General features: G+C 42.5%; 3 protein-coding genes across 10 annotated transcripts in view; 1 reads left to right on the top strand and 2 right to left on the bottom strand.

Annotated features, from left to right (window-relative positions):
- SMN2 (survival of motor neuron 2, centromeric) overlaps nt 1–11,795 on the bottom strand; it is a gene marked incomplete at its 5' end in the record, with an annotated part of 51,737 nt that extends 39,942 nt beyond the window's left edge. For 2 of the 4 annotated variants that reach the window (XM_080679789.1, XM_080679788.1), the window contains 5 exons: nt 3,616–3,765; nt 3,915–4,115; nt 5,010–5,129; nt 7,162–7,233; nt 11,648–11,779. In XM_080679789.1, the coding sequence (XP_080535915.1) occupies nt 3,616–3,765; nt 3,915–4,115; nt 5,010–5,129; nt 7,162–7,233; nt 11,648–11,779 (675 nt within the window). Of the gene's footprint in view, nt 1–812; nt 909–3,615; nt 3,766–3,914; nt 4,116–5,009; nt 5,130–7,161; nt 7,234–11,647 lie in introns of all 4 variants that reach the window. The other 2 variants (XM_080679790.1, XM_080679787.1) reach the window with 2 other exon arrangements.
- Nucleotides 11,796–19,558: 7,763 nt separating this feature from the next.
- Nucleotides 19,559–21,512, bottom strand: LOC308253988 (small EDRK-rich factor 1). Its single transcript, XM_080679786.1, has 3 exons — nt 21,373–21,512; nt 20,287–20,395; nt 19,559–19,927 (listed from the first exon to the last, which is right to left on the bottom strand). Exons 1-3 carry the CDS (start codon nt 21,377–21,379, stop codon nt 19,855–19,857), a joined length of 189 nt encoding a protein of 62 aa, XP_080535912.1. The 5' UTR covers nt 21,380–21,512; the 3' UTR covers nt 19,559–19,854.
- A 3,642-nt stretch (nt 21,513–25,154) lies between these two features.
- The window catches only part of BDP1 (BDP1 general transcription factor IIIB subunit), a 111,020-nt gene continuing 109,046 nt past the window's right edge, over nt 25,155–27,128 (top strand). For 4 of the 5 annotated variants that reach the window (XR_013961293.1, XM_080681828.1, XM_080681827.1 and 1 more), the window contains exon 1: nt 25,155–25,637. Coding sequence is in view for 3 of the 5 variants with exons in the window: in XM_080681828.1 (XP_080537954.1) it covers nt 25,426–25,637 (212 nt within the window). In the remaining 2 variants the exon portion in view is untranslated. The remainder of the gene's footprint in view (nt 25,638–27,128) is intronic. The other variant, XM_080681829.1, reaches the window with a different exon arrangement.

Here is a 27,128-nt window from a genome sequence, read left to right as displayed (position 1 = left end):
AAAATTAAAAACAGACCTAACTGGTGTGGCTCTGTGGATAGAGCATCAGCCTGCGGACTGAAGGGTCCCAGGTTCGATTCCGGTCAAGGGCATGTACCTTAGTTGTGGGCACATCCCCAGTAGAGGGTGTGCAGGAGGCAGCTGATCGACATTTCTCTCTCATCGATGTTTCTAACTCTCTATCCCTCTCCCTTTCTCTCTGTAAAAAAATCAATAAAATATATTTTAAAAAAAATTAAAAACAAACAAACAAAAACCCATCCTGGCCAGATGGCTCTGTTGGTTGGAGCATCATCCCATACACTAAAAAAAAAAGGTTGCAGACTTCCCCTAGCTGGTTTGGCTCAGTGGATAAGAGTGTTGGCCTGCGGACTGAAGGGTCCTGGGTTTGATTCCAGTCAAGGGCACATGCCCAGGTTGCGGGCTCAATCCCCAGTAGGGGGCATGCAGGAGGCAGCCGATCAACGATTCTCTCATCATTGATGTTTCTATTTCTTTCTCCCTCTCTCTTCCTCTCTGAAATCAATAAAAATATTTTTTAAAAAAAGGTTGCACACTTCATTTCTGGTCAAGATACATACCTAGGTTTCGGGTTTGATCCCTGGTCCGAGGGCATATGGGAGACAACCAATCATGTTTCTCTCTCACATCTATGTTTCTCTCTGTCTCTCACTCTCTCTCTCAAAATCATTAAACATATCCTCAGGTGAGGAAAGAAACAAAACAAAAAACCCCCGAGGTTTGGTTCAAATTTTTACCCATTAGAACCTATGTATGAAAGCATAGTTTCATCTGAATTGTTTTGTACTTACTGGTGGTCCAGAAGGAAACGGAGGCAGCCAGCATGATAAGAAGGGTGGTGGTGGTGGTGGTGGTGGTGGTGGTGGGCCATTAAATTTTAGACCTGGCTGCAAAAGTATTTCAAAGGAAGATTAATTTACTAACTTCAATATGAAAAGAGGAAAAAATATTTAATGTCAAAAGAATTTAAATAATAAAAGATTAAATAGGATTGCATGTATCAAATGCTGAAGTCAAATAAACTCATTAATGTAGATTTTTCTCATTTCCTTTCTATAGAGATTCAGGGAATAAAATCAAAGTAAGAAAATATTTTAATTACCTTATAAATCAAGAGGTAGTGTTTTTAGCAAGATATTTCAATCATAAAACAATATATCCCACAATTTCATTATCTAGATTGTATATCTTTTTTATTGATGTCCTTTCAGTAGTTACATATGCTAATTTAGAGCATATATTGTAAAAATTAGTAAATCTCTCACTTAACAAGGAAAATCAGGCCCCTAAGACCAAAGAAGTATGAGATACATATACATATATACAGACACACACAAAAATTGATTTGATCATTCTAGAAACTGTAATATAATGTAATTCTCAAGAAAAACTTTGTAACCCTGGTTCAATGGTTAGACCATCAAGCCCACATGCCAGAAGGTCTTAGGTTTGATTCCTGGTCAAGGACATGTACCTGGTGCAGATGTGTCTCTCTCACATCAATGTCTCTCTCTCTCTCCCTCCCCACTCCTTTCCATTCTTTCTAGAAATCAATGGAAAAAATATTCTCATGCCTTAGGTGAGGATTAAAAAAAAAAAGAAAGATCTTGAAGAAAAAGTTAAGTAAAAGTTTTTTGTTTTTGTTTTTAAAAATATTTTATTAATTTTTTACAGAGAGGAAGGGAGAGGGATAGAGAGTTAGAAACATCGATCAGCTGCCTCCTGCACACTCCCCACTGGGGATGTGCCTGCAACCAAGGTACATGCCCTTGACCGGAATCGAACCTGGGACCTTTCTAGCCACTGAGCCAAACCGGTCAGGGCAGGAAAAGTTTTAATAAATCATACTTGATATCTTTATTTTTAAAATTTTATTATTTCCTCAATACCATAACCTCCAAGAAAATCACTGCTTTATACAAAACAACTAGACAGGGACATACTTGGGTTCTATAATATAACCTAAAATAAATCTTTTTTAAAGTTGATTTGTTACTTATAACCAAAAGAAGCATAAAGGAAAACAATATTTACATTTACTCTATAACAGTTTGGGAGCTCCTTAGGATTTTACCTGTAGTAGATGTAAATACTGTATTCTCTTCCAATCCTATCTAATAAAAGAGAAACATGAAAATTGACCATACCTCCACTACGCCCACAGCCAATCAGAGTGAGTATGCAAATTAACCCAACTAAAGATGGTGGTGGTCACAGAGCTGGAGTGAGCAGGCTTGGGTTGCCCCGGTGATGAAGGAAGCCAAGCTTCCCGCCAGCCCTGGCTGGCCCTGGCCTCCACTCAAGGCTACAAAGTTTCAATTATAGAAGATAAATAAATCCCAGATACATGCTTCCAGCCGGCCCTGGCCTCCGCTTAAGGAGGCGCTGAAAAAAAAAAAAAAAAAAGGGACGGCTGGGAGCTTGGGTCACCGGGGGGTGATCAGGCCAGGATGGGATGGCAGTTGTGGGTGATCAGGCTGGTGGGGGGCGAGGCCATTGGGGGGTAAGCAGACCAGCAGGGGGGCCAGTGGGGGCGAGCAGGCCGTCAGTGGGAGTCAGTTGGAGGTGATCAGGATAGCAAGGGGGGGGGGGGCAGTTTGGAGTGAGCAGGCCAGCAAGGTGGGGGGAGCAATTGGGGGTGAGCAGGCTGGCGGGGGGGCATTTGGGAGCAGTTGGGGGTGAGCAGGCCGGCAGGCAGAGTGATTAGGGGCAATCAGGCAGGCAGGCGAGCAGCTGGAGCCATCAGTCTTGGATTGTGAGAGGGATGTCCGACTGCTGGTTTAGGCCCAATCCCGGTAAACCGGCAGTAGGACATCCTTTGAGGGGTCCCAGATTGGAGAGGGTACAGGCCGGGCTGAGGAACATTCCCCTCCCCTTGCACAAATTTCGTGCACTGGGCCACTAGTTTTTACATATTTTACACAAGTGACTTGGGGAACTATGAGGATAGTCAGCTGATAAAATATCATACTTTCTAACTTCAGTTCACTACATTATTAGTCTAATACCTAATACTCCATAAAAGTAGTTGGAAAAGCTTTTCATTATAAAGTATTCTGCATTACTATCATATTTCCTCTCTGAAAATTCTCAAGTGTGTATTTATAACACCTACAGAAAGCCACAAGTTTCATGGGAAAATCTACAATTCTCCTCATGGAAGGTTTGAATATTTGTTGAATGTTTCAGTATTATTAACTACTAGAGGCCCGGTGCACAAAATTCATGCGGGGGGCAGCAGGGAAGGTCCCTTAGCCCGGCCTGCACCCTCTGCAATCCTGGACCCCTCGGAGGATGTCCGACTGCTGGGATGTCCCTGTGGGATCGGGCCTAAACCGGCAGTCGAACATCCCTCTTGCAATCCAGGACCGCTGGCTCCTAACCACTTGCCTGCCTGCCAGCCTGATCCCTAACTGCTCTCCCCTGCTGGCCTGATCCCCCTACCTGCTCTCCCCTGCTGGCCTGATCACCCCTAACCGCCTCTGCCTCAGCCCCGCCACCATGGCTTTGTCCGGAAGGATGTCTGGTCTAATTAGCATATTACCCTTTTATTAATATAGATTTTCTTGGAAACCTTTTCTGTGTAAAAATTACCTTTCCTGGTCCCAGTCCTGATCTTGGCATGGGGGGTGGTGGAGGGAGAAAATAGTTCCATGGAGCAGCTCTTGACTTGATGTTATTTGGTTTGTTTCCACGAGACCTGGAGGAGTTCTCACTTTCATCTGTTGAAATTTGACTTTCATTCTTTAAAAAGAAAAAATATACGTATTGCTGTTATATAGGTTTCATTAAGAAAAATGTAATGCCTCAGTGGATCAAACTGACAAGTTGTTATATCATGTAGTTTCTCATCTCATCTCTACTTTCAGGAACTTTATTTTTTGTATCCTTACCTCTTGAGCATTCTGTTCTATATTATTAGCTACATCAGACGTTGGGGAAAGTAGATCACACAGATTTTGCTCCTCTCTATTTCCATATCCAGTGTAAACCACAACACAGGTTTCTCTCTTAAAATCAACTGAAGCAATGGTAGCTGGGTAAATGCAGCCATCTTCTGACCAAATGGCCGAACATTTGTCACCAACTTTCCACTACAGAAACAAAAAAAGATACACATACACATAAACACATTTCTTTTAAAGAGGGTAAACTATTTTCTTGTTTGGGTGGGGTAGGATCGGGGATGGGGGTAGTCTCCCATTAACTAATCTGGAAGGCAGAATGAAACAGTGAAAAAGTCTTGGAGCCCAAAACACATAAATGTGAATTCCAATATAAATATAACGTAATCCTGTCATATATAAACTCTGCCATTTTTATAATCATGGGCAAGTTTTTTAATCTCTTTGAGTATTATTTTCCTCATCTGTTAAGTGGACATAATATAACCTACCTCACCTCATTTATTTGTTGTGAAGAATAGAAAGGAGGGAATGTGTGAAGTGTCCAGCACCTCTGGGCTGACATACAGCAAATACTTAACAAATATTAGTTCTCTTCCCCCTTGGTAATGATGAAACTAAAGTGACTAATGAGACACCAAAATATTTAGCTTCCAGGTCTACTGTTTTAAATAGCAGAAAAAACTCTATCTAGAATTTTAGGTTTCTGAGTAGTAACAGGTTTAGGATTTTTGAAGGGAAAAAAAGGACAGCCACCTCTCAGTTTAAAAAGTAGAACACTGCCAATTCAGTTTAAGGCCCTCAGGTATTCCTCTCAAACAGCACTGCCTTCCACCCTCTCCTTCCCATATAAAGTGAACATTGTCCTGAATTTAGTATTAATCAGTCCCACCTAAGTCCTTATACTTTTATTGAAAGGCATGTTCCTAAACAATAGAAAGTTTAATAGTTTTAGAAATGTTATAATTACATGCCAATGGAAAACACTGCACTAATCACTTAAGTTAAAGATATTTTACACTATTTAATAAGAATGGTATGAAGAAAATCTTTGAAATTAAATCTCAATATTTTAAAAATAACCTGTTTCAAGGGAGTTGTGATGTTCTTTTTTTGGCTTTTATTCTTCTTAGCAGGTTTTCTTTTAGGGGTGCCTTTTGGTTTATTTGAAGCTTCAGAAATGTCACCATTCTTTAGAGCATGCTATGAAAATAAGAATAGAAATGTGCATGTTATAAAACGATACAGAAAAAGTCACAATTCAGTTATTATAAACCTCAGACAGCCTCTACTTCCTATTTCCACCATCTCACATGCTACAGGCATCATATATCTGATAATCAGCTCTAAAGACCCTTTTGTCAGTGAAGAAACTTGCTAAGTGAAGAACAGAGGCCCCCAGCACACTGCCCTGGCTGAGCCCTTAGCATAAGGCAGCACTAACCATGTGAGTGAACCATCATGAAAGTAGATCCCTCACCCCCCAAATGAGCCACTCCAGCTGATGCCATGTGGACAGATCATGCCAGATGATCTGTTAACTGTTAAGATTCATGAGCAGCCTGGGCGGGAAGCTCAGTTGGTTAGTGTCATCCCGATGCACCAAGGTTGTAGGTTCAATTTCCAGTCAGGGCACACAGAAGAAGCAACGAAAGAATGCATAATAAGTGGAGCAACAGATTGATGTTTCTCCCGCTTTCTCTAAAAATCAATAAATTAAAGATTCATGAAGAAATACTTTTTGGGGGAGGACAAAAAACACCCATTTAACAAGTCTCCTCACTCTCAACCTTTCTGTAACATTAGACTCTGTTGATTATCTTTATTTTTGATATGCATGACAGTTTGGATGACATAGCAATGTAGGGCCCCGATGCTTTTATTTTTTCTCTGATCAAATCTTAAATTTGGGCAGTCCCAACAAAATTTGGCCATCCTTCTTACCTGATTATGATCATCTACTATTCCTATTATTTCAATAATAACCACTATGCAAACAGACTTCTAAAACTATTATCTACCTTTGACCTTTCTTCTTAGCTCAATCCAACATTTCCTATTACCAATTTCCTATCTTCCATTTATCTTAAACTCAACACAACTAAAAGTAAACTATTTTTTCCTCAACTCAGTTCCTTTCCTCTATTCAGACTACTTCACTCTGCAATATTATCTATCCAATCCCACACTGAGCCCCATTTTATTTTTCATATATTTTTATTGATTTCAGAGAGGAATGAAGAGGGAGAGAGAGAAAGAAACATCAATGATGAGAATCATTGATTGGCTGCCTCCTGCAAGCCCCCTACTGGGGTTTGAGCCTGCAACCTGGGCCCTGGTTCACAGGTCTAAGCTCAACCACTGAGCTACCGCAGTCGGCTTTGAGCCCCATTTTAATCTGCACTTTACAGAACTGTCATGGTAACACTAAGTTAGTGTACTTCTAGTCTAAGTGCATACTGGAAAGCATGCTATTGAAAAATATAGAATTCAGCTTCAAGGATGACACACAGGTTTGATCTTTCTACCTTATGGTATAGGAATGACTACACGAAGGAAGTGGACTCTATGCTTGGTGTTCTGTATGAGCCTATGCTGTGTCTGAACTAAGAGGGCTCACGTATGGTGCTCAGTAAGACCAAATACCTCAGACTGTGAGTCAAGTGATGATGTTGGACAACTGTGTAAATGTCTTATGTGGGCCACAAAAACAGACCACACCCCCCAAGAACTATATATTCCAACCACCAGAAACACCTGACTTAGAACCCAACTAATTGGATTTGGGGGAGATCACGTTAATTTAACATATATAAAGCAGTTAGAAAAGTGCCTAAAACACTGTATACACGCTACAAGTATTAATTACTGCACTATTGCTATTTATCACCATTATTTCAATAGACTTGTTAAATGTTTAAAAATTAAAATTCAGACTATCCTTCCACTAATCTGAATTAGATGACTTCCATACGTTTACACAATGTAAACACATTAAAAGCAACCAATGTTTAAAATTCTAGTTAAATCTCCTCTCTTAAAAGGATCACATATAGACAGGCTACCTACCAACTTCTAAAGGAAAATATCTAATTTAACTAACCAATGTTATCCTTTAATCTTCAAAATTAGAACTAAATAATACATACTTTAATACTTTACTGTAAATGTTATCAATTAATTTTTCCCAAGTGACTAACATGAGGACCTAAGCAAAAACGTAAACATTTCATACCTTAAATGAAGCCACAGCTTTATCGTATGCTTTTATCAGTGCTGTATCATCCCAAATGTCAGAATCATCACTCTGGGAAGGATAAAGAATAAAAACAATTCATGTTTGGATGGATTTCATAAAAAAAGTATGCCAAGAGCCATCTTAAACCAAACATAAAATTAAACTAAAAAATGGGTACTTTAAATCCTAACTATAACCACAAGAAACCTACCTGCTTAGAGATTTTGCAGCATTATCCCCAAAGCGAAACATATGTAAAATGTTCTAAGAGGTATACCATGAAGTGAATGCTCTACAATTTAATCCCTATCTACCAACCATAAGTGGATTTGTTCAAGAATAACTCACATTTCAATCTTGTCTAAGAGCAGATAAATGGTGTAGTTTGGCCAGCCAGGTAGTATAAGATAAAGGGCGTAGTTTTAATCTGGAAAAGACCTAAAACTTATTTCTGTTTTTGAATTTAAATTTAATGAGTACTTAGAACTTAAACTTAATTCAATAAAACAATGTTTTGAGCACCCACTACCTACTAAGCACTCATCATTGAGAAGTATATGAAATTATGCTGCCTGCTCCCAAGACAGATGTTCTAATCAGGGATTTAAAACACAAAACAAAAAAGAATGTAAAACAAATAAAATAAAATACTGAAATGTGAAGTACAAACATGTTTTAAATTGGAAGAAATTAATTTTCTCCAGTCCAAGATGAAGATACAGAAGATTCTTAACTCACCTCCTCCCACCAACACAATAAATCTACAGTTGTCTGAAACAATTTCCCCTGAAAAAAAATCTAAAAATTAGTTGAGCAACTCCTACACATTGGGCAAATGAAAAAAAAAATACACCAATAACAATATCAAAGCAGGTAGGTCTATCGCACGATAAACCCCAACCCTGGGGCAGCAACCCATAATTAAGAGGAAACTCAAGGCCAGAAGCTCCATCCACTGAGCCAAACCAGCCAGGGCTAAAAAACACTGTTAAGAGACTGAAAAACCAAGCCACAAACTGGGATAAAACATTTGCAAATTACCTATCTGATAAAGGTTTTATATCGAGCATATATGAAGAACTCTCAAATCTCAACAAAAGCAAAGCAAACAAACCAATTCAAAAATGGGCAAAACATCTGAACACTCTGCCAAAGAAGATACATGGATGGCAAGTGAACACATAAAATGATCAACATCATCAGTCATCAGAGAAATGCTAATTAAAACCACAAGATGCTACCACACATCTATTAGAATGTTTAAAATTAGCACAAGACTGACCATACCAAGTGTTAGCAATGATGTGAAGCAAATGAAACGTTCATACATTGCTAGTTGAAATGTACAACCACTTTGAAAAGTTTGACGGTTTCTTTTTTTTTTTTTTTTTAAATATATTTTATTGATATTTTACAGAGAGGAAGGGAGAGGGATAGGGAGCTAGAAACATCGATGAGAGAGAAACATCGATCAGCTGCCTCCTGCACACCTCCCACTGGGGATGTGCCCGCAACCACAGTACATGCCCTTGACCGGAATCGAACCTGGGACCCTTGAGTCCGCAGGCCGACGCTCTATCCACTGAGCCAAACCGGTTTTGGCTGACGGTTTCTTAAAGTTAAAATAATGAATGACCCAGGTATTTACCCAAGAGAAATGAAAGCACATGTTCACATAAAGTCTTCTAAGCTAGTAGTCATGGCAGGTCTATTTGTAACAGCCCCAAACTGAACACAACCCCATACTCATGAACAGTAAATGAATAAACATAGAATAAACATTAGAAAATGCAAGCTAACCTATGGTGACAGAAAGTGGATCAGCAGTTGTCTGGGGACAGGAGATGAGAGATGATAGAGAACTATAAAGGCATAAGGAAATTCAAACCAGCCCAACACAGAGATCACATATAGAAGCCCTGAGGCTATAAGAAAAGATATGGCCAGCCAGTCAGGGACTCAGCTATTGTAGCTTCAGTTACTATGTGGATGCAACCACATGAAAGATCTCAAGGGGAAATACCCAGCAAGGCCTTCACAAATTCCTAACACACAGCAACTATGAGAAATAATAAAATGATTATTTTCAAGCTACTAAGTTTTGAGTAATTTGTTACACAGCAACCAAAACAGACTAGGGCTGCCTTTATATTTGTTTCTCAGTCATCATCAATAGCCGAGGTTTCTCAAGTTATTCCTCATGTTCTGCCATCTTCCACTACATCTCAATTACTAACACTTCCACCGTGCTCTTTTGAGTAACCAACAAACTCTCTACCCCTCTTTAACCTCTTCTCTAAATATTTCCTTCATCGGGCTGTAACTAAAATCTGGCTTTCTCTGGGGATGCCACTTTCCTTGTAGACATCTCAAATGAAATGTTTTCTCCTTCATATCCCTCAAATCACTATACCAAAGGTGGGGAAGAAATTTTCCTTGCTCCTCACTTCCACTTCCAGATTATTCTCCTTCCTTCCTCACTAAAATTCCTAGCTTTAAAAATCCTGTCAACAGCTGAAACCGGTTTGGCTCAGTGGATAGAGCGTCGGCCTGCGGACTGAAGGGTTCCAGGTTCGATTCCGGTCAAGGGCATGTACCTTGGTTGCGGGCACATCCCCAGTAGGGGGTGTGCAGGAGGCAGCTGATCAATGTTTCTCTCTCATCGATGTTTCTAACTCTCTATCCCTCTCCCTTCCTCTCTGTAAAAAATCAATAAAATATATTTAAAAAAAAAAAAATCCTGTCAACAGTGTCTACTGTCTACTATCCCTCTTTTTGCAATTGTCTACAGCCATCTTGGGTCATACCTCCTCATTCTCAGAGATTTCTATCCCAGCACACACTCCAACACTACTTGTCATAATTCATATATGTATGTATACACACACACACACACACACAAATATTTATTTCAGAGAGGAAGGGAGAGGGAGAAAGAGATAGAAACATCAATAATGAAAGAATCATTGCCCGGCTGCCTCCCGCACACCCCACAGTGGGGACTGAGCCCGCAAACTGGGCATGTGCCCTGACCAGGAATCGAAGCATGACCTCCTGATTCATAGGTCAACATTCAACTACTGAGCCATGCTGGCTGGGCCGTCATAATTCTTGATTATTAAAAAACCCATGTAAATGATCTTCCAATATCCTATCCTTGCAGGTCTTTAAACTCTTCTCTACCAATGATCTATCACTCAATCTCAGCTGCCCACTTCTAATTAAAACCACAACAAGAAGCCACTACACATCTATTACAATGTCTAAAATTAACACAAGACTGTGTATACCAAGTGTTAGCAAGAATGTGGAGAAAATGGAATTTTCATACATTGCTCTTATCTATAACAATAAAAGCATAATATGCTAATTAGACTGGAAGTCCTTTCGGATGACCTTCCAGATGAAGCCTGGGTCCTGGAGGGAAGCCGGTGCCGGCGGCAGGAAGGCCTACTCTTGCAAGAATTTTGTGCATCGGGCCTCTAGTTATATTATAACCAGAAAATACAACCTCTCCATAAATCCTATTCTCCAACCACCACCTTCTAGGATCTACACAACTTATTCCTTCCAGTAGCTTGACAATCATTCCACTTCACTGGGAATAGCAAAACATTGATCCTCTCACTTTTCAAACTATCTCTCACTGTTGTAATATCCTCATTTCCTTTCCTAACTTAAGTTTCATAGTCAAGCATTAAGACAGCGGTTCTCGCCCTACCTCATTTGGCTCAGTGGATAGAACATTGGCCTGCGGACTTAAGGGTCCCAGGTTCGATTCCAGTCAAGGGCACATAACTGGGTCGCGGGCTTGATCCCCAGTAGGGGGCATGCAGGAGGCAACAGATCAATGATTCTCTCTCATCATTGATGTTTCTCTCTCTCCCTCTCCCTTCCTCTCTGAAATCAATAAAAATATTAAAAAAAAAAAAAAAAAAAGGACTGCGGTTCTCAACCTCAGCTCATCCGTAAAGGCAACTAACTTCATCATTTCAACTGTTCAGGACAATCTTGATGTTATCCTTGACTTTTCTCTCTCAAATCTCCACTACTGAATCCCTAGGCGACACCTGTTGCCTTTGGTTTCAAAATATATCTAGAATACAAGTACTCTGCTCTCCTCTGCTAACATCCTGATCTAAGTCTAGATAATTTTAATAGCCTCCTAACTGGTTCCCCCGCTTCGCCCTGGCCTGCCTCCACTCACAGCCCCCTGTCAAAATGGACAAACCAAAGTACGATTAAGTTACGGTAGGGCCTTGGCTCACAGCCATCAAGGCGCCCAAGCTGAGCAGGGAAGGAGCTGGCTGCTAAGGTTCCCAAATGGGAAAATATGTAGAAACGTTTAGGCTGACCACAGTCCTGCAGTAAACGGACTGCCCAGGTCCTGCCCCGCGGCCGGGGAAGCAGCGCAGGGGCTGGCAATAGGCGCTAGGAGCCCGCACTGGGCGCCTTCGGGACGCAGAGCCGGCCGCGCCCTCACCTGGCCGGCGCCGCGCCGGAACAGCACCGAGTCCTCCTGCTCCGGGACGCCGCCGCCACCTCCTCCCCCCATCGCCATGGCCAGGAAACCACCGGTACGCGGCGTGGGCTGCGTGCCTCGGAGAATGACCATTTCCGCCGCAGGGACCTCTGGGAGCGGAAGAGTACGGTGGCCCGGAGACAACCGGGGGCCTGGAGGATTCCGCGCCCTATCTCCCAGTGGTCTCCATCTTTTTTTTCTCTCTATTCTCTCAATTCTTCGATTTCACTTTTTGATATCTTCGTAGATTCTACCAGGGTATTTTTGAACAGTACATTTTCTTTAAAAATGGTGTTTATTGCAGTGGCTGGTGTGGCTCAGTTGGTTGAAGCAGCCTCTCATACACCAAAAGGTTGCTGTATGGGAGGGCACATACCTAGCTTGGGGGTTGATTACCCCCGTAAGGGCGCATATGGAAGGCAACCCCATAGATGTTTCTCTTACATCAGTGTTTCTCTCTTTCTAAAATCAGTAATTCTCAGGTGAGGATTTTTTTTTTAAGTGTTCATTGCAGGTGATTTAGAGAAAATATGGGTAAACCAATACAATAAAAATCACTCGCCCTACCCGGTTTGGCTCAGTCAGTGGATAGAGCATCGGCCTGCGGACTGAAGGGTCCCAGGTTCCATTCCGGTAGGGGGCGCAGAGCCCCAGATGGGTCGTTTGGGAGGCAGCCAATCAATGACTCTCTCTCATCATTGATGTTTCTCTCCCTCTTCCTTCCTCTCTGAAATCAATAAAAATATATTTAAAAAAATAAAAATCACTGCACAGGTAACCGATAATACATTTTTTAAGTGCTTTAACGAGTGTTAGCCTTGTCCTGGCTGGTTTGGCTCAGTGCCTGCGGACCAAAGGATCCTGGGTTCAATCCAGTCAAGGGCAAGTACCTTGGTTGCAGGTTCCTCCCCTGCCAGGGTCCTGGTCAGGGCGCTAGCAGGAGGCAACCAATCAATGTGTCTCTCTCACATTGATGTTTCTCTCAGTGTGTTTTCCTCTCTTCCACTCTCCCTAAAAGTCAATGGAAAAATATTTTCGGGTGAGGGTTAAAAAAAAAAAAAATGAAATAAAGAGTGCTAGCCTTGGCTGGGTAGTTCATTTGGTTAGAGCATTGTACTGATGAGCCAGGTTCCAGGTTCTATCCTGGATCAGGGCACTTACAAGACTCAACCAAGGAATGCATAAGTAAGAACAACAAATTGATGTTTCTCTCTCTCTCTTCCTCTTTCTAAAAATCAATAAAAAAGTTAGATCCAGAGACATAGAAGCATCGAACAGCATCAAACCTCGGAAGGCAGGGGAGAGTGGCTGGGGGACTTGTATGCATGCACATAAGCATAACCAATGGACACAGACAGTAGGGGGGTGAGGGGCATGTGCTGGGGGGTGAGAGCAGACGGAGAGGTCAATGGGGGAAAAAGGAGACATATATAATGTAGGGAGCGGTTATAGGGTTAAGCCTGGGACTGACCTGCTGGCAAAGCCACAAACAAGTCCCACCTTAGAGGGCACAGCATAATTAACCTTGACTTTATGATGCTCCCTAGATCCTTCCTGGGTAGCTAATGGGCTGTGGGAGGTGCAGCAAGTGCTGTCAAAACAAGTAAAACTCACAAGAACATTGTAACTATGGTGACCACTACCTTGTTTATCTCTGACTATAAAATAAAGCATCAGAATGCTGTCTGGATCTGTTCTGTAGTCTCAGCCAGGCACAGAAGGGCCACCTAGACCCAGCTTATTCTCTTTGTCTGTCTTTTCTTCATCCTTCGCCAGCCCTCCCTCAGGCTCACTGAACCCTTGGCTGTGCTGGTGCGGCAAGATGTAATACTTTCAACAATAAAGAATTTAAATTGAAAATAAATAAAAGCAAAAAAAAAATTTAAATCTTAATTTTCCTGGGCAGTTGGTCCAGTAACAAGCTATCTGTGAACGTTTAATGTGTATAATGAGCGCTTTGTAAAAGGTTTTGTTTTTAAGAAGCAAAGTTGTAAGGGAAAGCCTGTAGTAAGTTTTAAATCTTCCTGGAATTAATAAGGAAGTGCAGCCCTCACCGGCATGGCTCAGTGGATAGAGTGTCGGCCTGCGGACTGAAAGGTCCCAGGTTCGATTCTGGTCAAGGTCATGTACCTTGGTTGCGGGCACATCCCCAGTAGGAGGTGTGCAGGAGGCAGCTGATGGATGTTTCTCTCTCATCCACGTTTCTAACTATAACTCTCCCTTCCTCTCTGTAAAAAATCAATAAAATATACTTAAAAAAAAAAAAAAAAAGGAAGTGCATTTGAGCAACTTGTAAGTCATTCTTCTTATCTCACTGACATTTTCATGACTTGGCCATCTGAAAAGACAGCATCTTTCAATATGTGATTATTATAAAACAAGTACTTTAGCAGATGAAGCTGTAGGAGGCAGTTTAATAAATGTACTTATTCAGTTTTGATCTAATGAAAAACCATGACAATCATAAAAGTGATTCAATTTTAATTTAATTTTGGTGTTTATAGATCTTCATCACCAAAGGCAATTAGGAATTTACCTAAAGAAGTTGACATACTCCCTGCTTAGTTGCTCTCCCTGTTAAAACCATTACACAGATGGTAAAATGTACAAATCATCATCTGATTGCCAAAGCCAATTTTATATATATATTAGGTTTTCACTTTAGGGATATGTCCTCCCTCCCCCAGTTTTATTGAGGTATGATTGAAAAGTGAAAATTGCATATATTTAAGGCCATAATTTTATATATAACACTGTGGGGGATATTCTTTTTAAAATTCAGTAATTTTGAAACAGATTGTAGACTCAAACAAACAGCAGTAGTACATCTGACTTAAACAAAAAAGCTCTCTTTACAAGGTAGAACTTGAAAATATAACGCAAAAATATATTGTCACTTTCCAGAATGGGTAAACTCTTCCCATCTATAAAAACATGGGGAAAAAGAGCAAAATATGTATTTTTAAAGTTAGAAAAATGGCTAGAAATCAATAGTTCCTTTTAGCCCATTTTCAAAAACAGCCTTGTTTGATAAGTGGTAATAATTTCTTACTCTGCCACTCATAGAAAAGTCATTCGAAAGGAATCAAGTAACTGGTGAAACTGACCTCAGTATATCACCTTGGGAAGTAGCAGCTGCTCCCTCTTATTTTCAGCAGGACTTACGAAGATTGCTAATAATAATGCACTACCTCCTATTAAGGATGATGTAACACAGTATTTTTAAGGTTTATAAGGGTGTTCCATGGATTTTGGTAATTTTCAAATTACACTGTAAAGTTGGTACTACTTCATCTAAATAATTTTCTTGCTTTGGTAACAACTCAAAGAAATATCTAAAGTTAGTACATTAATTAACTTTGCTGACTTGTTACAATTATTCATCTGTATTTTCCCCTTAATATTTTGTAATTAACCAGTTTCCCTCTTTAGAAGTTTAGAAATTTTAATTACTTTGTTTAAATATGCTACATGAAATGAAACTAAAGTGTCATTATAGTCCTACCTGGTTTGGCTCAGTAGATAGAATATTGGCCTACAGACAAAGGGTCCGTTGTAGGCCAAAGGCATGTACCTAGATTGCAGGCTCGATCCCTGGCCCTGGTTGGGGCCCATGCAGGAGGAAATCAATCAATGTGTCTGTTCTCACATCAATGTTTCTCTCTCTGTTTCTCCCCCTTCCTTCCACCCTCTCTAAAAATCAATGGGAAAAAATATCCTCTGATGAGGATTAACAAGATGAAATGTCAATATAGTTTAGCAGTTACCCTTAATTTTCTCCCTCTTTTCTATCTATAAGCTAATTTTATATATATATTAGGTTATATATATATATACATATATATGTATATATACATATATATGTGTGTGTATATATTATATATATATATATAAAAGAAATGTCTGGTGATGTTGAAGGTAAAAATCAAACCCTGTATTTTAACAGTTAATTTATTCAAGTAAATACCATAAAATGAGTAACATTCAGTTTGGATATGTCCCAATGATTAATTACAACCCAGAGATCTTCTTTATCCTAATATTTATGTTCTTTTGGAACTGTAGTTTTCCCTAGATTCTAAGAATTGTTTAACTTTTTAAAAAGTCCAAAGTTATTCCACTACATGGGCTATTTTAAATATGAAAATCATTCATTAAAAGAAAGCAAATAAAGGATATGGCTGAAAGCATAAAAAGTTCTCTGTACTCATGGCTTATCACTCTGCATAGAAATTCTAGAGATAGAATTACAGAAATCAGATCCATAAAGAATCTTTGTGGTACAATTAGACTTCTTCATTATCCTTTTTATTAGAATGTAACCCAAGCTATTGTAATCCTTTTCCCCTTGTGACTACCATCATATAACATTGTGAAGACTGAAATGAACTGATTAAGTAGAGCAAAGCTTTACTTTAACTGAAAATCTGTGCTAATATGAAGATAAAAACTCAGGCTAAAAAGTTTCTTGTTTGCCTCATTCAGTATTCGAGACACTTTGAATTCTATCTATTTATGGGTAGTACAATTGGTTAGTGACCTATCACAAGATTACCAGCACCTTCATTAAGACACTAGGAGAGAGAGAAACCAAGATGGCGGCATAGGTAAACACCTAAATTGCTGCCTCGCACAACAATTTCAAAACTACAACTAAAAGACAGAACGGATACCATCCAGAACCACAGGAAAGCTGGCTGAGTGAAAATTCTACAACTAGAAGGAAAGAGAAAAGCTCACAGAGAATTGGAGGTACGGCAAAGGGTCTTTGTGCGCACAGAGAGGAAGGGCGGCTGAGAGCCTGGCTGACTTTCTCTGGCGGAAGGGGGAAGGAAGCCCCCAACCGCACTGAACCCCAGTTCTGACTGCACTGAACCCCAGTTCTGACTGCACTGAACCCCAGTTCCGGGCAAGCCCCTGGGGACCCATGCTCTTACGGGGGGAGTCTGGACACTCGGGCGGAGACTCGAGCTGGGAAAGGCAGAAGTCTGAAGGCGCGCGCGGGCCAGTGCGCACAAAGGCTGCGGAGGTTGCCACAGGCTTTCCCTAGTGGAAGGGAGTCAGAGGCTACTGACTGCACTGAGCCTCAGTTCTGACTGCAGTAAACCCCAGTTCCAGGCGAGCCCCTGGGGACCCACGCTCTTGTGGGGGGAGTCTGGACTCTCGGGCGGAGACTCGGGGGCCGGGGAAGGCGGAGGACTGAAAGCACGTGCGTGCCAGTGCGCACAAAGGCTGCGGAGGTTGCCACAGGCTTTCCCTAGTGGAAGGGAGTCAGAGGCTCCTGACTGCACTGAGCCCCAGTTCTGACTGCAGTGAACCCTAGTTCCAGGCGAGCCCCTGGGGACCCATGCTCTTGTGGGGGGAATCTGGACTCTCAGGCGGAGACTCGAGCTGGGAAAGGCAGAGGTCTGAAGGCACGCACATGCGCGCAAGGGCAAGGCTGACGGGAAGCCAAGACTGAGACTCCACCCCATCCAAGCTGAGCACAGAGGCTATTGCAATTTGGCAAGTCTAATCCTATAAGGCTGTCTCCAGCATCGAACTTCTCCCAGCATAGACACAGCTGATCCTTACAGCCAACTGGCCCGGAGGTCAATTCTTCCCAGTGATACCAACAACAATAAAGACTTAATTACAACAAGGCTGTACACACAGTCCACAAAGGGGTGCACCAAGAGTGTCCACCTCAGGTTAACTGGGGAGGCAGACCCACTGGGCCATATTGGAAACCTAGCACACAAATCTACCTTACCAACTCAGGGAAGCAGTGAAAATGCGGCGTCAAAGAATCAGGTCACAAACAAAAGAAATGGAGGAAAACAAACGACTGGATATAGAATTCAAAACCACGGTTATAAGGCTTTTTAAGAATATCCTAGAAAAGGCCGATAAATATAACGAGACCCTCGAAGATATGAAAAAGGACCAACTAGCCCTGACCGGTTTGGCTCAGTGGATAGAGCGTCGGCCTGCGGACTGAAGGGTCCCGGGTTCGATTCCGGTCAAGGGCATGTACCTTGGTTGCGGGCACATCCCCAGTGGGGAATGTGCAGGAGGCAGCTGGTCGATGTTTCTCTCTCATCGATGTTTCTAACTCTCTATCCCTCTCCCTTCCTCTCTGTAAAAAATCAATAAAATATATTTAAAAAAAAAATGAAAAAGGACCAACTAGAAATTAAACATACACTGACTGAAATAAAAAATATTATACAGAGACCCAAAAACAGACAAGAGGAACACAAAAATCAAGTCAAAGAATTGAAATACAAAGAAGCAAAAAACACTCAACCGAAAAAGCAAAAAGCAAAAAAAAAAAATCCAAAAAGTTGAAGATAATGTAAGAAGACTCTGGGACAACTTCAAGCGTACCAACATCAGAATTATGGGGGTGCCAGAAGAAGAGAGAGAGCAAGATACTGAAAACCTATTTGAAGAAATAATGACCGAAAACTTCCCCCACCTGGTGAAAGAAATAGACTTACAAGTTCAGGAAGCCCACAGAACCCCAAACAAAAGGAATCCAAAGAGGACCACACCAAGACACATCATAATTAAAATGCCAAATTTGAGAGCCAAATTTTTTAAACTTAAACTATATAGGTAGGTACATTGTTATTAACTTAATTAGGGTACTCCTAATCTGGCCTTTGCTAAAAACTCAAGGGGCCAAAGAGCTGCATGTGGCTTGTGAGCTGCAGTTTGCTGACCACGGCCCTAGGTTATCATATTTTCAAATTTATAAACATCATTAAGTCACCAGTTGTTTGTTTTGTTTTGTTTTGTTAATTCTCACTGGAGGATATTTTTCCATTGCTTTTTAGACCGAATAGAATGGAGGGAGAAGGAGAAACATTGATGTGAGAGAGATACAGTGATTGGTTGCCGCTGGCACGCACCTGACCTAGGTTGGGGATAGAACCCACAACCCTTTGGTGAGGGCCATCACTCCAACCACTGAGTACACTGGCCAGAGAAAGTCTCAAGTGTTTTAAGAGTCTCAGAACAGACTAAATAACTGGCGCTGTTGTTCAGCTGGATTGGCTCAGTTGGTTGAGTATCGGAAAGGTATCGGTTTGATTCAGTCTGGACACATACCTGGGTTGTGGGTTTGATCCCTGGGGCACATATGGAAGGCAACTAATCTGTTTCTCCCTCTCTAAGCATGTCCTCGGTGAGGATTAAAAGAAAAAAAGAAAGCACTCTTACAACATAAAAGGTGAATCCTGCCCTGACTGGTTTGGCTCAGTGGATAGAGCATAGGCCTGCAGACTGAAGGGTCCCGGGTTCGATTCTGGTCAAGGGCATGTACCTTGGTTGCAGGCACATCCCCAGTAGGGGGTGTGCAGGAGGCAGCTGATCGATGTTTCTCTCTCATCGATATTTCTAACTCTATCCCTTTCCCTTTCTCTCTGTAAAAAATCAATAAAACATATTAAAAGAAAGGTGAATCCTAATGTAAATTATGTACTTGTGTGCTAATGATGTGTTAATGAAGGTTCATCAATTACAACAACTGTACCACTCTGGTGGGGGAATATTCATAATTGGGGCGACTATGCAAGGGATATATGTAGGGGGAGGGGGCATAGGGGAAATCTCAATTTTGTTGTAAAACTAATTCTGCTAGAAAAAATTATTTTTTTAAAGGAACTTATTTAAAAAATGTTAAAGCTGTAAGTAAAACTCTTACTAGTACTGAGACCTCATTTAGTTTATGGTCATTTAGTTCCAGGTCATTTGTACTATCTATTGTAAATTCTTTAAGCAAACCAGTTGATTAAAAAGCAAAATTAGATTAATGCATCTTAAATTCTATTATATAATAAAGTTTACTTTAAAGACCTACCTTAACAAAGTTTTAAGACAAAGATTGTAGGTTTATATAAGAGCTTCTATTATCTGATCACATTACCTCTAATTAGTTATATATGTGCTCACTGCTGATAAAAAAATAATGTTCACCAACATGTCACATGCATGGTTAGTGTTTTATTCTTTGCAGGATGGTTCTGAAACATTATACTATGTCAGACTGAAAGGTAAAGTTTAAAATAGTTTTTATAAAGATATAACATATGTAATGACTGTTCACTCTACAAAATCTTGATCATAGAGCTTATAATACACCTAGTTGGCAGTAGCACCCAGGTTTTCCAAATTGTCAGTCATCATTTTTCTCTTGTCTGCATAGACTTCTTCTCATTAGCTGCTTTCTGCTTTTGTTGCATGATCTCAGAGTCTCTATAATGGGAGAAAAGGCTGTAAGTTGTTACAGAAAAGCTGATTACGTTCTCACTTGTGTTCTGTATATAACCTATTCAGTATATTAGAAGATAATTTTGCTAAATGAGGTTCTAATGGTGTGGCGGAGTTGCATGAGGCTCTCTGCAAAACAAATTATAGCTTAAGAACTTTAAATTCTTCATCCATGGGTTGGGATGATAACTATCCATATAGTTTTAGTATGCCTGGCACAACAAATATTCAACTGTTATCCCTTTCTGCAGGTTAGGCCTAGTTCTACCAAGAATTTAAAAAATGCATTCCATTCTCCACAATGAAAACTTCAGTGACTTGAGAATTCCATTAGCATCACTGACCTCTGTTTTCTCTGAGAGGTAGTCAAGCTATCCTCTTTTCTTTTTCCCTTGCTAATTTCCTGGGATTTCTTCATGTTTTTCTGGCGGGCAAGTTCTCGTTGATTTCCACCTACAAAGAAGAACAGTCGTGCTCTTTACCCATCTCCAAAATTATTAATTTCAGTATAAGGCTGTTATTTAAGTGCATCTGAAGTTTGCTTTTAAAAATATATATATTTTATTGATTTTTTACGGAGAGGAAGGGAGAGGGGTAGAGAGTTAGAAACCGATGAGAGAGAAACATCTTCAGCTGCCTCCTGCACACCCCCCACTGGGGGTGTGCCCGCAACCAAGGTACAAGCCCTTGACCGGAATCGAACCTGGGATCCTTGAGTCTGGAGGCCCACGCTCCATCCACTGAGCCAAACCGGTCAGGGCTGAAGTTTACTTTTTAATAGATGAGCCAGCAAAGTACAGCACTGAATAGTGTTCTCAGATCTGACTACAAGGAGGAAGCGTAGAGGTAAATACTTAAGATCTTTTAAGAGTATTATACCAATCAAGATGTTCACTTGCTGTAAATGCCAGATCTCTTAAAATGGGCATTCCATTCCAATCGGCTATACATGGGTCAGTATTCCGAAGTAAGTTCTGGCTCCTGCGGGGTGTGGGTGGAGTGAGAAAGCTAGATACAGAGACCACACATCGCACAGGCCAACTCTTAAGCAAGATGCTTGTGAAACATTACCGGTGAGGGCTAAACAAAAGAACGAGGGAGGAGACTCAGTCGGAGCTCCGGGTGTTTATTAGGCCTGATGATGTAAAGTGCCAGCTATAAAGCACCTCCAGAGCAGGACCCCTCCGGAGCTGCCGTCTCACACACCCCGCCTCCGGGAGGTGTTCTTTACCGTGTAATCTCGCACCAGGGGGGCAGGCACCCTTTCAGGCCCGATCGGAACCAACCGTCCCTCTCTCTGCTGTCTGAAGACGGGGTCCCAGCCGCGTCTGTACGAAGGGGATTCCCCGCCGGCCCCTGGCTCCCCGCCAACCGCGCCTGGGCGACCCATTGGCTTCCCTGCCGCTTCCCCAACCTGTCCGCACACTCACGGGCCATGCCGACCACCGCACCGAGCCCGGAAGAGAGCGACTCGGAAAAGCACAGGCTTCCTCGCGCGCTCAGCGGACGTCCCCACCAGCGGGTCTGGAAGGCTGGGCCAGCCCCGCCCTCCGCTGGGCCACGCCTCTGCCCCGTCCACCGCCCCGCCCTCCGAGGCCCGACCTCAGAGACCAGCTTGGCTAGCGAGCCCCTGCGCGTGCGCGGCTGGGCGGGCGGGGCGCGACGCAGCCGGGGCCGGGGCAGCCTCGTGGGAAAAGCCATCGGCACCCCTGGCATCTTCTGCCCTGCACTTTGGGTAAAGTCCCGAAAACAGGTCTTGTGTATGAGAGAGATATGAGTGTGTGTGGACTTTCGCCAACATGTACCGGGCACTGGAGCTTGACCAGCCAGCATTTTTGGAAACGACAAAAATGACAATAAACGCTATAATATCTTTCTGACAAAGAACGTTAGCTTTCTTCATCTCCTTGCAGTGGCGGGAAGGGGGTGAATGGGACAGGGCAGATTGAGGGGTTAACTGCGAAAGGCCGTGTCTGGCCCTTAATTTCCTTGCTTATTCTCGCACCAACCCTGCAAGGCAGGCAGGCTTCATTGTTCTCCGGTAATTTAAGTGGAGACTGAGCCCTAGCTGGTTTGGCTCAGTGGATACAGTGTCAACTCCCTGGTTCAATTCCGGTCAAGGGCACATGCCGGGGATGCGGGCTCTATCCCTGGTTGTGTGTGTGTGTGTGTGTGTGTGTGTGTGTTGGGGGGGGAGGGCGGGTACAGGAGGCAGCCAATCAGTGGTCCTCTCATCATTGATACTTCTCTCTACTTATCCCTTCCTATCCCTTCCTGGCCTGGCCTGTGCCCTCTCACAACCTGGGCTGAGGGACCCCCCCACCCCACCGCAGTGCCAGGTCCCCCCCACCCCAGTGCCAGAATTTCGTGCACTGGGCCTCTAGTAAAAATATATCTAAAAAAAGAAAATGAAAAAAAAAAGAGGAGACTGAGACTCAGACCAGAAGTTACTGACCTAACTGTTATAGGAACTGGTAGAAGTGAGATTCAAATTTAAGACGGACTTTAAAGTCTGATCATTTCCCATTTTATTCCAGTGCCCAGTCACAGTGGACGGTACTTCAAGAGTTTTAAGGTTAATGGTTTTGTACTTGGGTTTGGGTTGGGTGATCGGGAGAGGATGGCAGGGCATACAGTCTTACCACACATTTAGAATAGCCCAGAATAGCTTTGGAACCTACCTGAAAGCTGTAGAGCATCTGCTATTGCTAGAAACAGACCTGTAAGAATGCCTATGGTTCAGTTGGTTGGTACTTATTTTCTTCATCTCTTCTATTAGTCATTATAAACTGAGATGTATGGAATTAATTAATTAAATTACCCTCAATTAGCACTCAATATGTTAGCTATTATTGTCCTTCTTTCAATCTCTGAGAGTCTTGCTCATCACTCTCCACCTGCCTTCCCTCCTCCTCAATATAGTTTACAGGCCAAGAGTCTGTTTCCACTTTGAAAACCTCTTCTGGAATAAATTGAGCAGGGGGGAAAGATTGACTTTCTAACCAGCCTCTTTTTTAGAGATAAAGACATTATGAGGTCAACAAATGATAAGTGCTGGCAAGGATGTAGAGAAAAAGGAACTCTCATGCACTGATGGTGGTAATGCAGACTGGTGCAGCCACTGTGGAAAACAGTTTGGAATTTCCTAAAAAATTAAAAATGGAACTCCCATTTGACCCAGTAATCTCACTTCTAGGAATATATCTCAAGAAATCAGAAACACCAATCACAAAGGATATATGCATCCCTATGTTCATAGCAGCACAGTTTACAATAGCTAAGATTTGGAAACAGCCTAAGTGCCCATCAGCAGATGAGTGGATTAGAAAACTGGTACATCTACACAATGGAATACTACACTGCTGTAAAAAAGAAAGAACTCTTACCATTCACAATAGCATGGATGGATCCGGAGAGCATTATGCTAAGCGAAATAAGCCAGGTGGAAAAAGATAAACATCACATGATCTCACTCATTTGTGGAATATAATAAAGAACAAACTGATAAACAAAAATAGATCGAGAGACATAGAAGCATGGAACAGACTGTCAAACTTCAGAGATACAGGGGAGTGGGGGTGGTAAGAGATCAACCAAAGGACTTGTATGCATGCATATAAGCATAACCAATGGACACAGACAGTAGGGTGGTGAGGGCATGTGCTGGGGGGGTAGGAGTGGCCACGGAGAGGTTAATGGGGAGAAAAGGAGACATATGTAATACTTTAAACAATAAAGAGTTAATTAAATAAAATAAAGACATCATGAGGAAGGGCTGGAAAGAATTTGAGATTGGAAAGTAGGTGGTAGAGTTGTTTCTGTATATCATCTTAATTTACAGTCTAATTGAGTTTTTTCTTTGCAGCTGAAAATATAATTTCAAGTTGTAGGGATACACATGATGTACAACATGTACATGAGAAATGTTGGGTGTGTCTTTTAGAGAAAACTGGAGACTTTTTAAGTTACTATGATGCCATTAAGAATTTACTCCATAAATTTGGGTGTGTTACAAATATTTTGACTTTAATAATAAAATTAAATCTGACTCTGTTCTCACCCCTTCACTAATGGGAAATTAAATCTTAGTCATTATTGACTTCCTTAACTGCAGAATACCCTAGACTCTTAATGTGGAACAAAACACTTGAGGAAAAGCCTTGTGTCTTCAGTTTATACCAGAATATGCTGTCCAAAGCTATATGGTCCTTGACAGTGGCTCTAAGATTTTTGAGACACCTCCAAAATCTTTTTGATTTCTTTAAAAAGATATTTTTATTGCTTTCAGAGAGGGAGAGATGACGCACTCTCTTGCCATTTTTCCTTTATTATAGAGGCCTTCACTAACCATCCAACCTAAAGCAAGCCTATCTCCTATTAATCTATGTCATATTACACTTCATATTTATTTTATGGAATTTAATTCATTAAAAATATTTTTATTGATTTCAGAGAGGAAGGGAGAGGGAGAGAAAGATAGAAACATCAATGATGAGAGAGAATCATTGATCGGCTGCCTCCTGCATGCCCCACATTGGGGATTGAGCCTGCAACCTTGGTATGTGCCCTGATCAGGAATCAAACTATGACCTCCTGGTTCATTGGTCGACACTCAACCACTGAGCCCCGCAGGCTGAGTTTAATGCATTCTTAAGTTATCTTGTTCATTTGTTTATTGTATTTTTTCTTCTGCTACCAGGATGTCTTGTTTATTGCTCCACTGCTACCTCCTGAAGCAGATTAAGGATACATTGATTTACAAAGTTTTAACTATAATAATTTTTAAACAGGGAACACATTCATATTAAAAAGTCCACAAGCACATACAGTGAATGCTCTTCCACGACATAATTCCCTGAAACTCAGTTTCCCTCCTAGGAGGTAACTATTACCAGTTGCTTCACATCTGACTTTCTAATCTATGATCTACTCAATTTAGAGTTTCTAAGCCTGGGGATGTGCTCATAAACAGTCCCTGCTCTACAGGAACCTCTAAAAAGAAAACCGGCCAGCGATTTTAGTAGTTCCCATAAAATCTGGGGCTGAGGGATTGACTAGCTTTTCCCCTTCTTTTCAACAATTTCTCAGGACGCCTGGAGAGGGCAGAGCACACAGCCTGGCATCTCTATTTCTGGTTCACTAGTAACCTGGACTTTGTAGTTTGACAGTTACCATGGCTCCGGGCGCTGTGCGTCTTACGTCATCACGCAGCGCTTGCTGATGATGCAATTAGTTTAGGCGCCTTCCAAGGGCGGGGAGCTAGGTACAGGGGGAAACCCAGCTCTGAATGTAGCAGGGTCATGAGGAAGAGGCGGCGGCGGGAGGCAGCCGGAGGCGGCGGGGGCGCGAATCTCCGGTAGCTGCCCGCTGGGCTGGTTCGTGGCTTTGTGGGAAGGCGTAGTTCCTTACCCCTCTCGCGCAGCGGCCGGGGCTCGGGGCTAAGAGCGGCCTTGGGCCGCCTCCCCGGGCCCCCTGGCTCCGCCATGTTCCGCCGGGCACGCCTTAGCGTGAAGCCGAATGTCAGGCCTGGTGTGGGCGCTAGGTGCTCTACCGCCACCAATCCCCAGCGTGGACGGGAGGCTCCCAGGCCGCCGGAACCGGCAGCGGCCTGTGACCCAAAGCCAGCGGAGATCACAGATGTGCCCCCGGTGGATTTCGGGGGAGCAAAGCCGCAAGAAGAGGCTCCCAGGAGCAGGTACGTGCTCGAAGAGGGGAGCATTTTCATCTCGGGCCTGTCAGCTGAGTAGGTGAACTTTACAGTAGGAGTTACTCCCTCGCTTGAACTAAGTTTTACAGTTGAGGCCGGAGGATATACATTCTGGGGGAGAGAACCATGTCTTCAAGTGGTTGTGGGAGGAATCCAGGTGTAACAATCTGGAAGTGAATAGCCACACGTGGTATTATTCATTAGAGAATTTGGATTACCGTAGTTTTAATTCTTCTGGAGTACTTTTGCAGGGGTAAGTAGTTTTTTAAATTTTAAAAACATTTTTATTTATATTTATGGACTTTTAGAGAGAGAGGGAGGGAGAGAGAGAGAGAGAGAGAGAGAGAGAGAAAGAAACATCAATTTATTATTTCACTTCTTTATTGCATTCATTGGTTGCTTCTTGTATGTGCCCTGACTGGGGATTGAACCCACAACCTTGACTTAGGCAACTTTGCCTTATCTGGAGGATGCTCTAACCAACTGAGCTACCTGGCCAGGGCCAAGACATTTATTATTATTATTTTAAATATGTTTTATTGATTTTTTTTACAGAGAGGAAGGGAGAGGGATAGAGAGTTAGAAACATCGATGAGAGAGACACCGATTCGGCTGCCTTCTGCACACCTCCTACTGGGGATGTGCCCGCAATCAAGGTACATGCCCTTGACCGGAATTGAACCTGGGACCTTTTAGTCCGCAGGCTGACGCTCTATCCACTGAGCCAAACCACTGGGCATTATTATTATCTTTTAAATTTTATTTTATTAATTTACTAGAGGCCTTGTGCATGAAATCAGGTATGGGTGGGGTCCCTTGGTGTGGCCTGCTGGAATCAGGCCCCAGCTGGCGCCCCCAGCTTCGCAGCCCTGCCTGGCATCCTGGCATCCTGCCTTGGCCTGGCACTGCCCCCTCACCTGCTCGACCATCCCGCCTGCGGGGCGATCAATTGGGGCTGGGCTCCCCCACCCTCAGCGCCTGGGAAACGGCAGTGGCCCTGCCCGCCCCCCTGCCGCTGCCTCTGGTTGCCGTCTGCGGGGTGATCAGCAGGGCCATTGGGCCCCAGCTTGCACCCGCCTTGACCTGACGCTGCCCGCTCATCTGCTCCACCATCCCACCATGGTCCCGCTCTGGTCTGGGCCCATTGGGGCCCACAGTGCCTCCACTGCCACCTGCTGCCAGCACTGCATCTCCCACATCCACCATGTTCCACGTCGCCCCCTGGTGGTCAGCGCACATCATAGCAAGCAGTCCAACTCCCGGTCATTCAATTTGCATAATAGGCTTTTGTTATATAGGATTTAGTTTATTTTGTTAAATATATTTTTATTGGTTTCAGAGAGAAAGGGAGAGGGAGAGAGAGAGAGAGAAAAACATCAATGATGAGAGAGAATCATTGATAGGCTGCTTCCTGCACACCCAACACTGGGGATCGTGATGGGGGAATTGAACCCTGACCTTCTGGTTCATAGGTCGAGG

Source organism: Plecotus auritus, assembly GCF_963455305.1.
Source record: "Plecotus auritus genome assembly, chromosome: 7".
Lineage (NCBI taxonomy): Eukaryota > Metazoa > Chordata > Mammalia > Chiroptera > Vespertilionidae > Plecotus > Plecotus auritus.
Note: the sequence above shows the minus strand (reverse complement) of the source record. Positions and strands in the feature narration are given on the sequence as shown.

Bases quoted from the DNA above. Each gene is read 5' to 3' on its own strand.
- LOC308253988 (XM_080679786.1), bottom strand. The intron at 19,928-20,286 runs GTCAGTGATGCT...CTCCCATTATAG, and splicing joins ACCTCTCAGAGAAAACAGAG to AGACTCTGAGATCATGCAAC.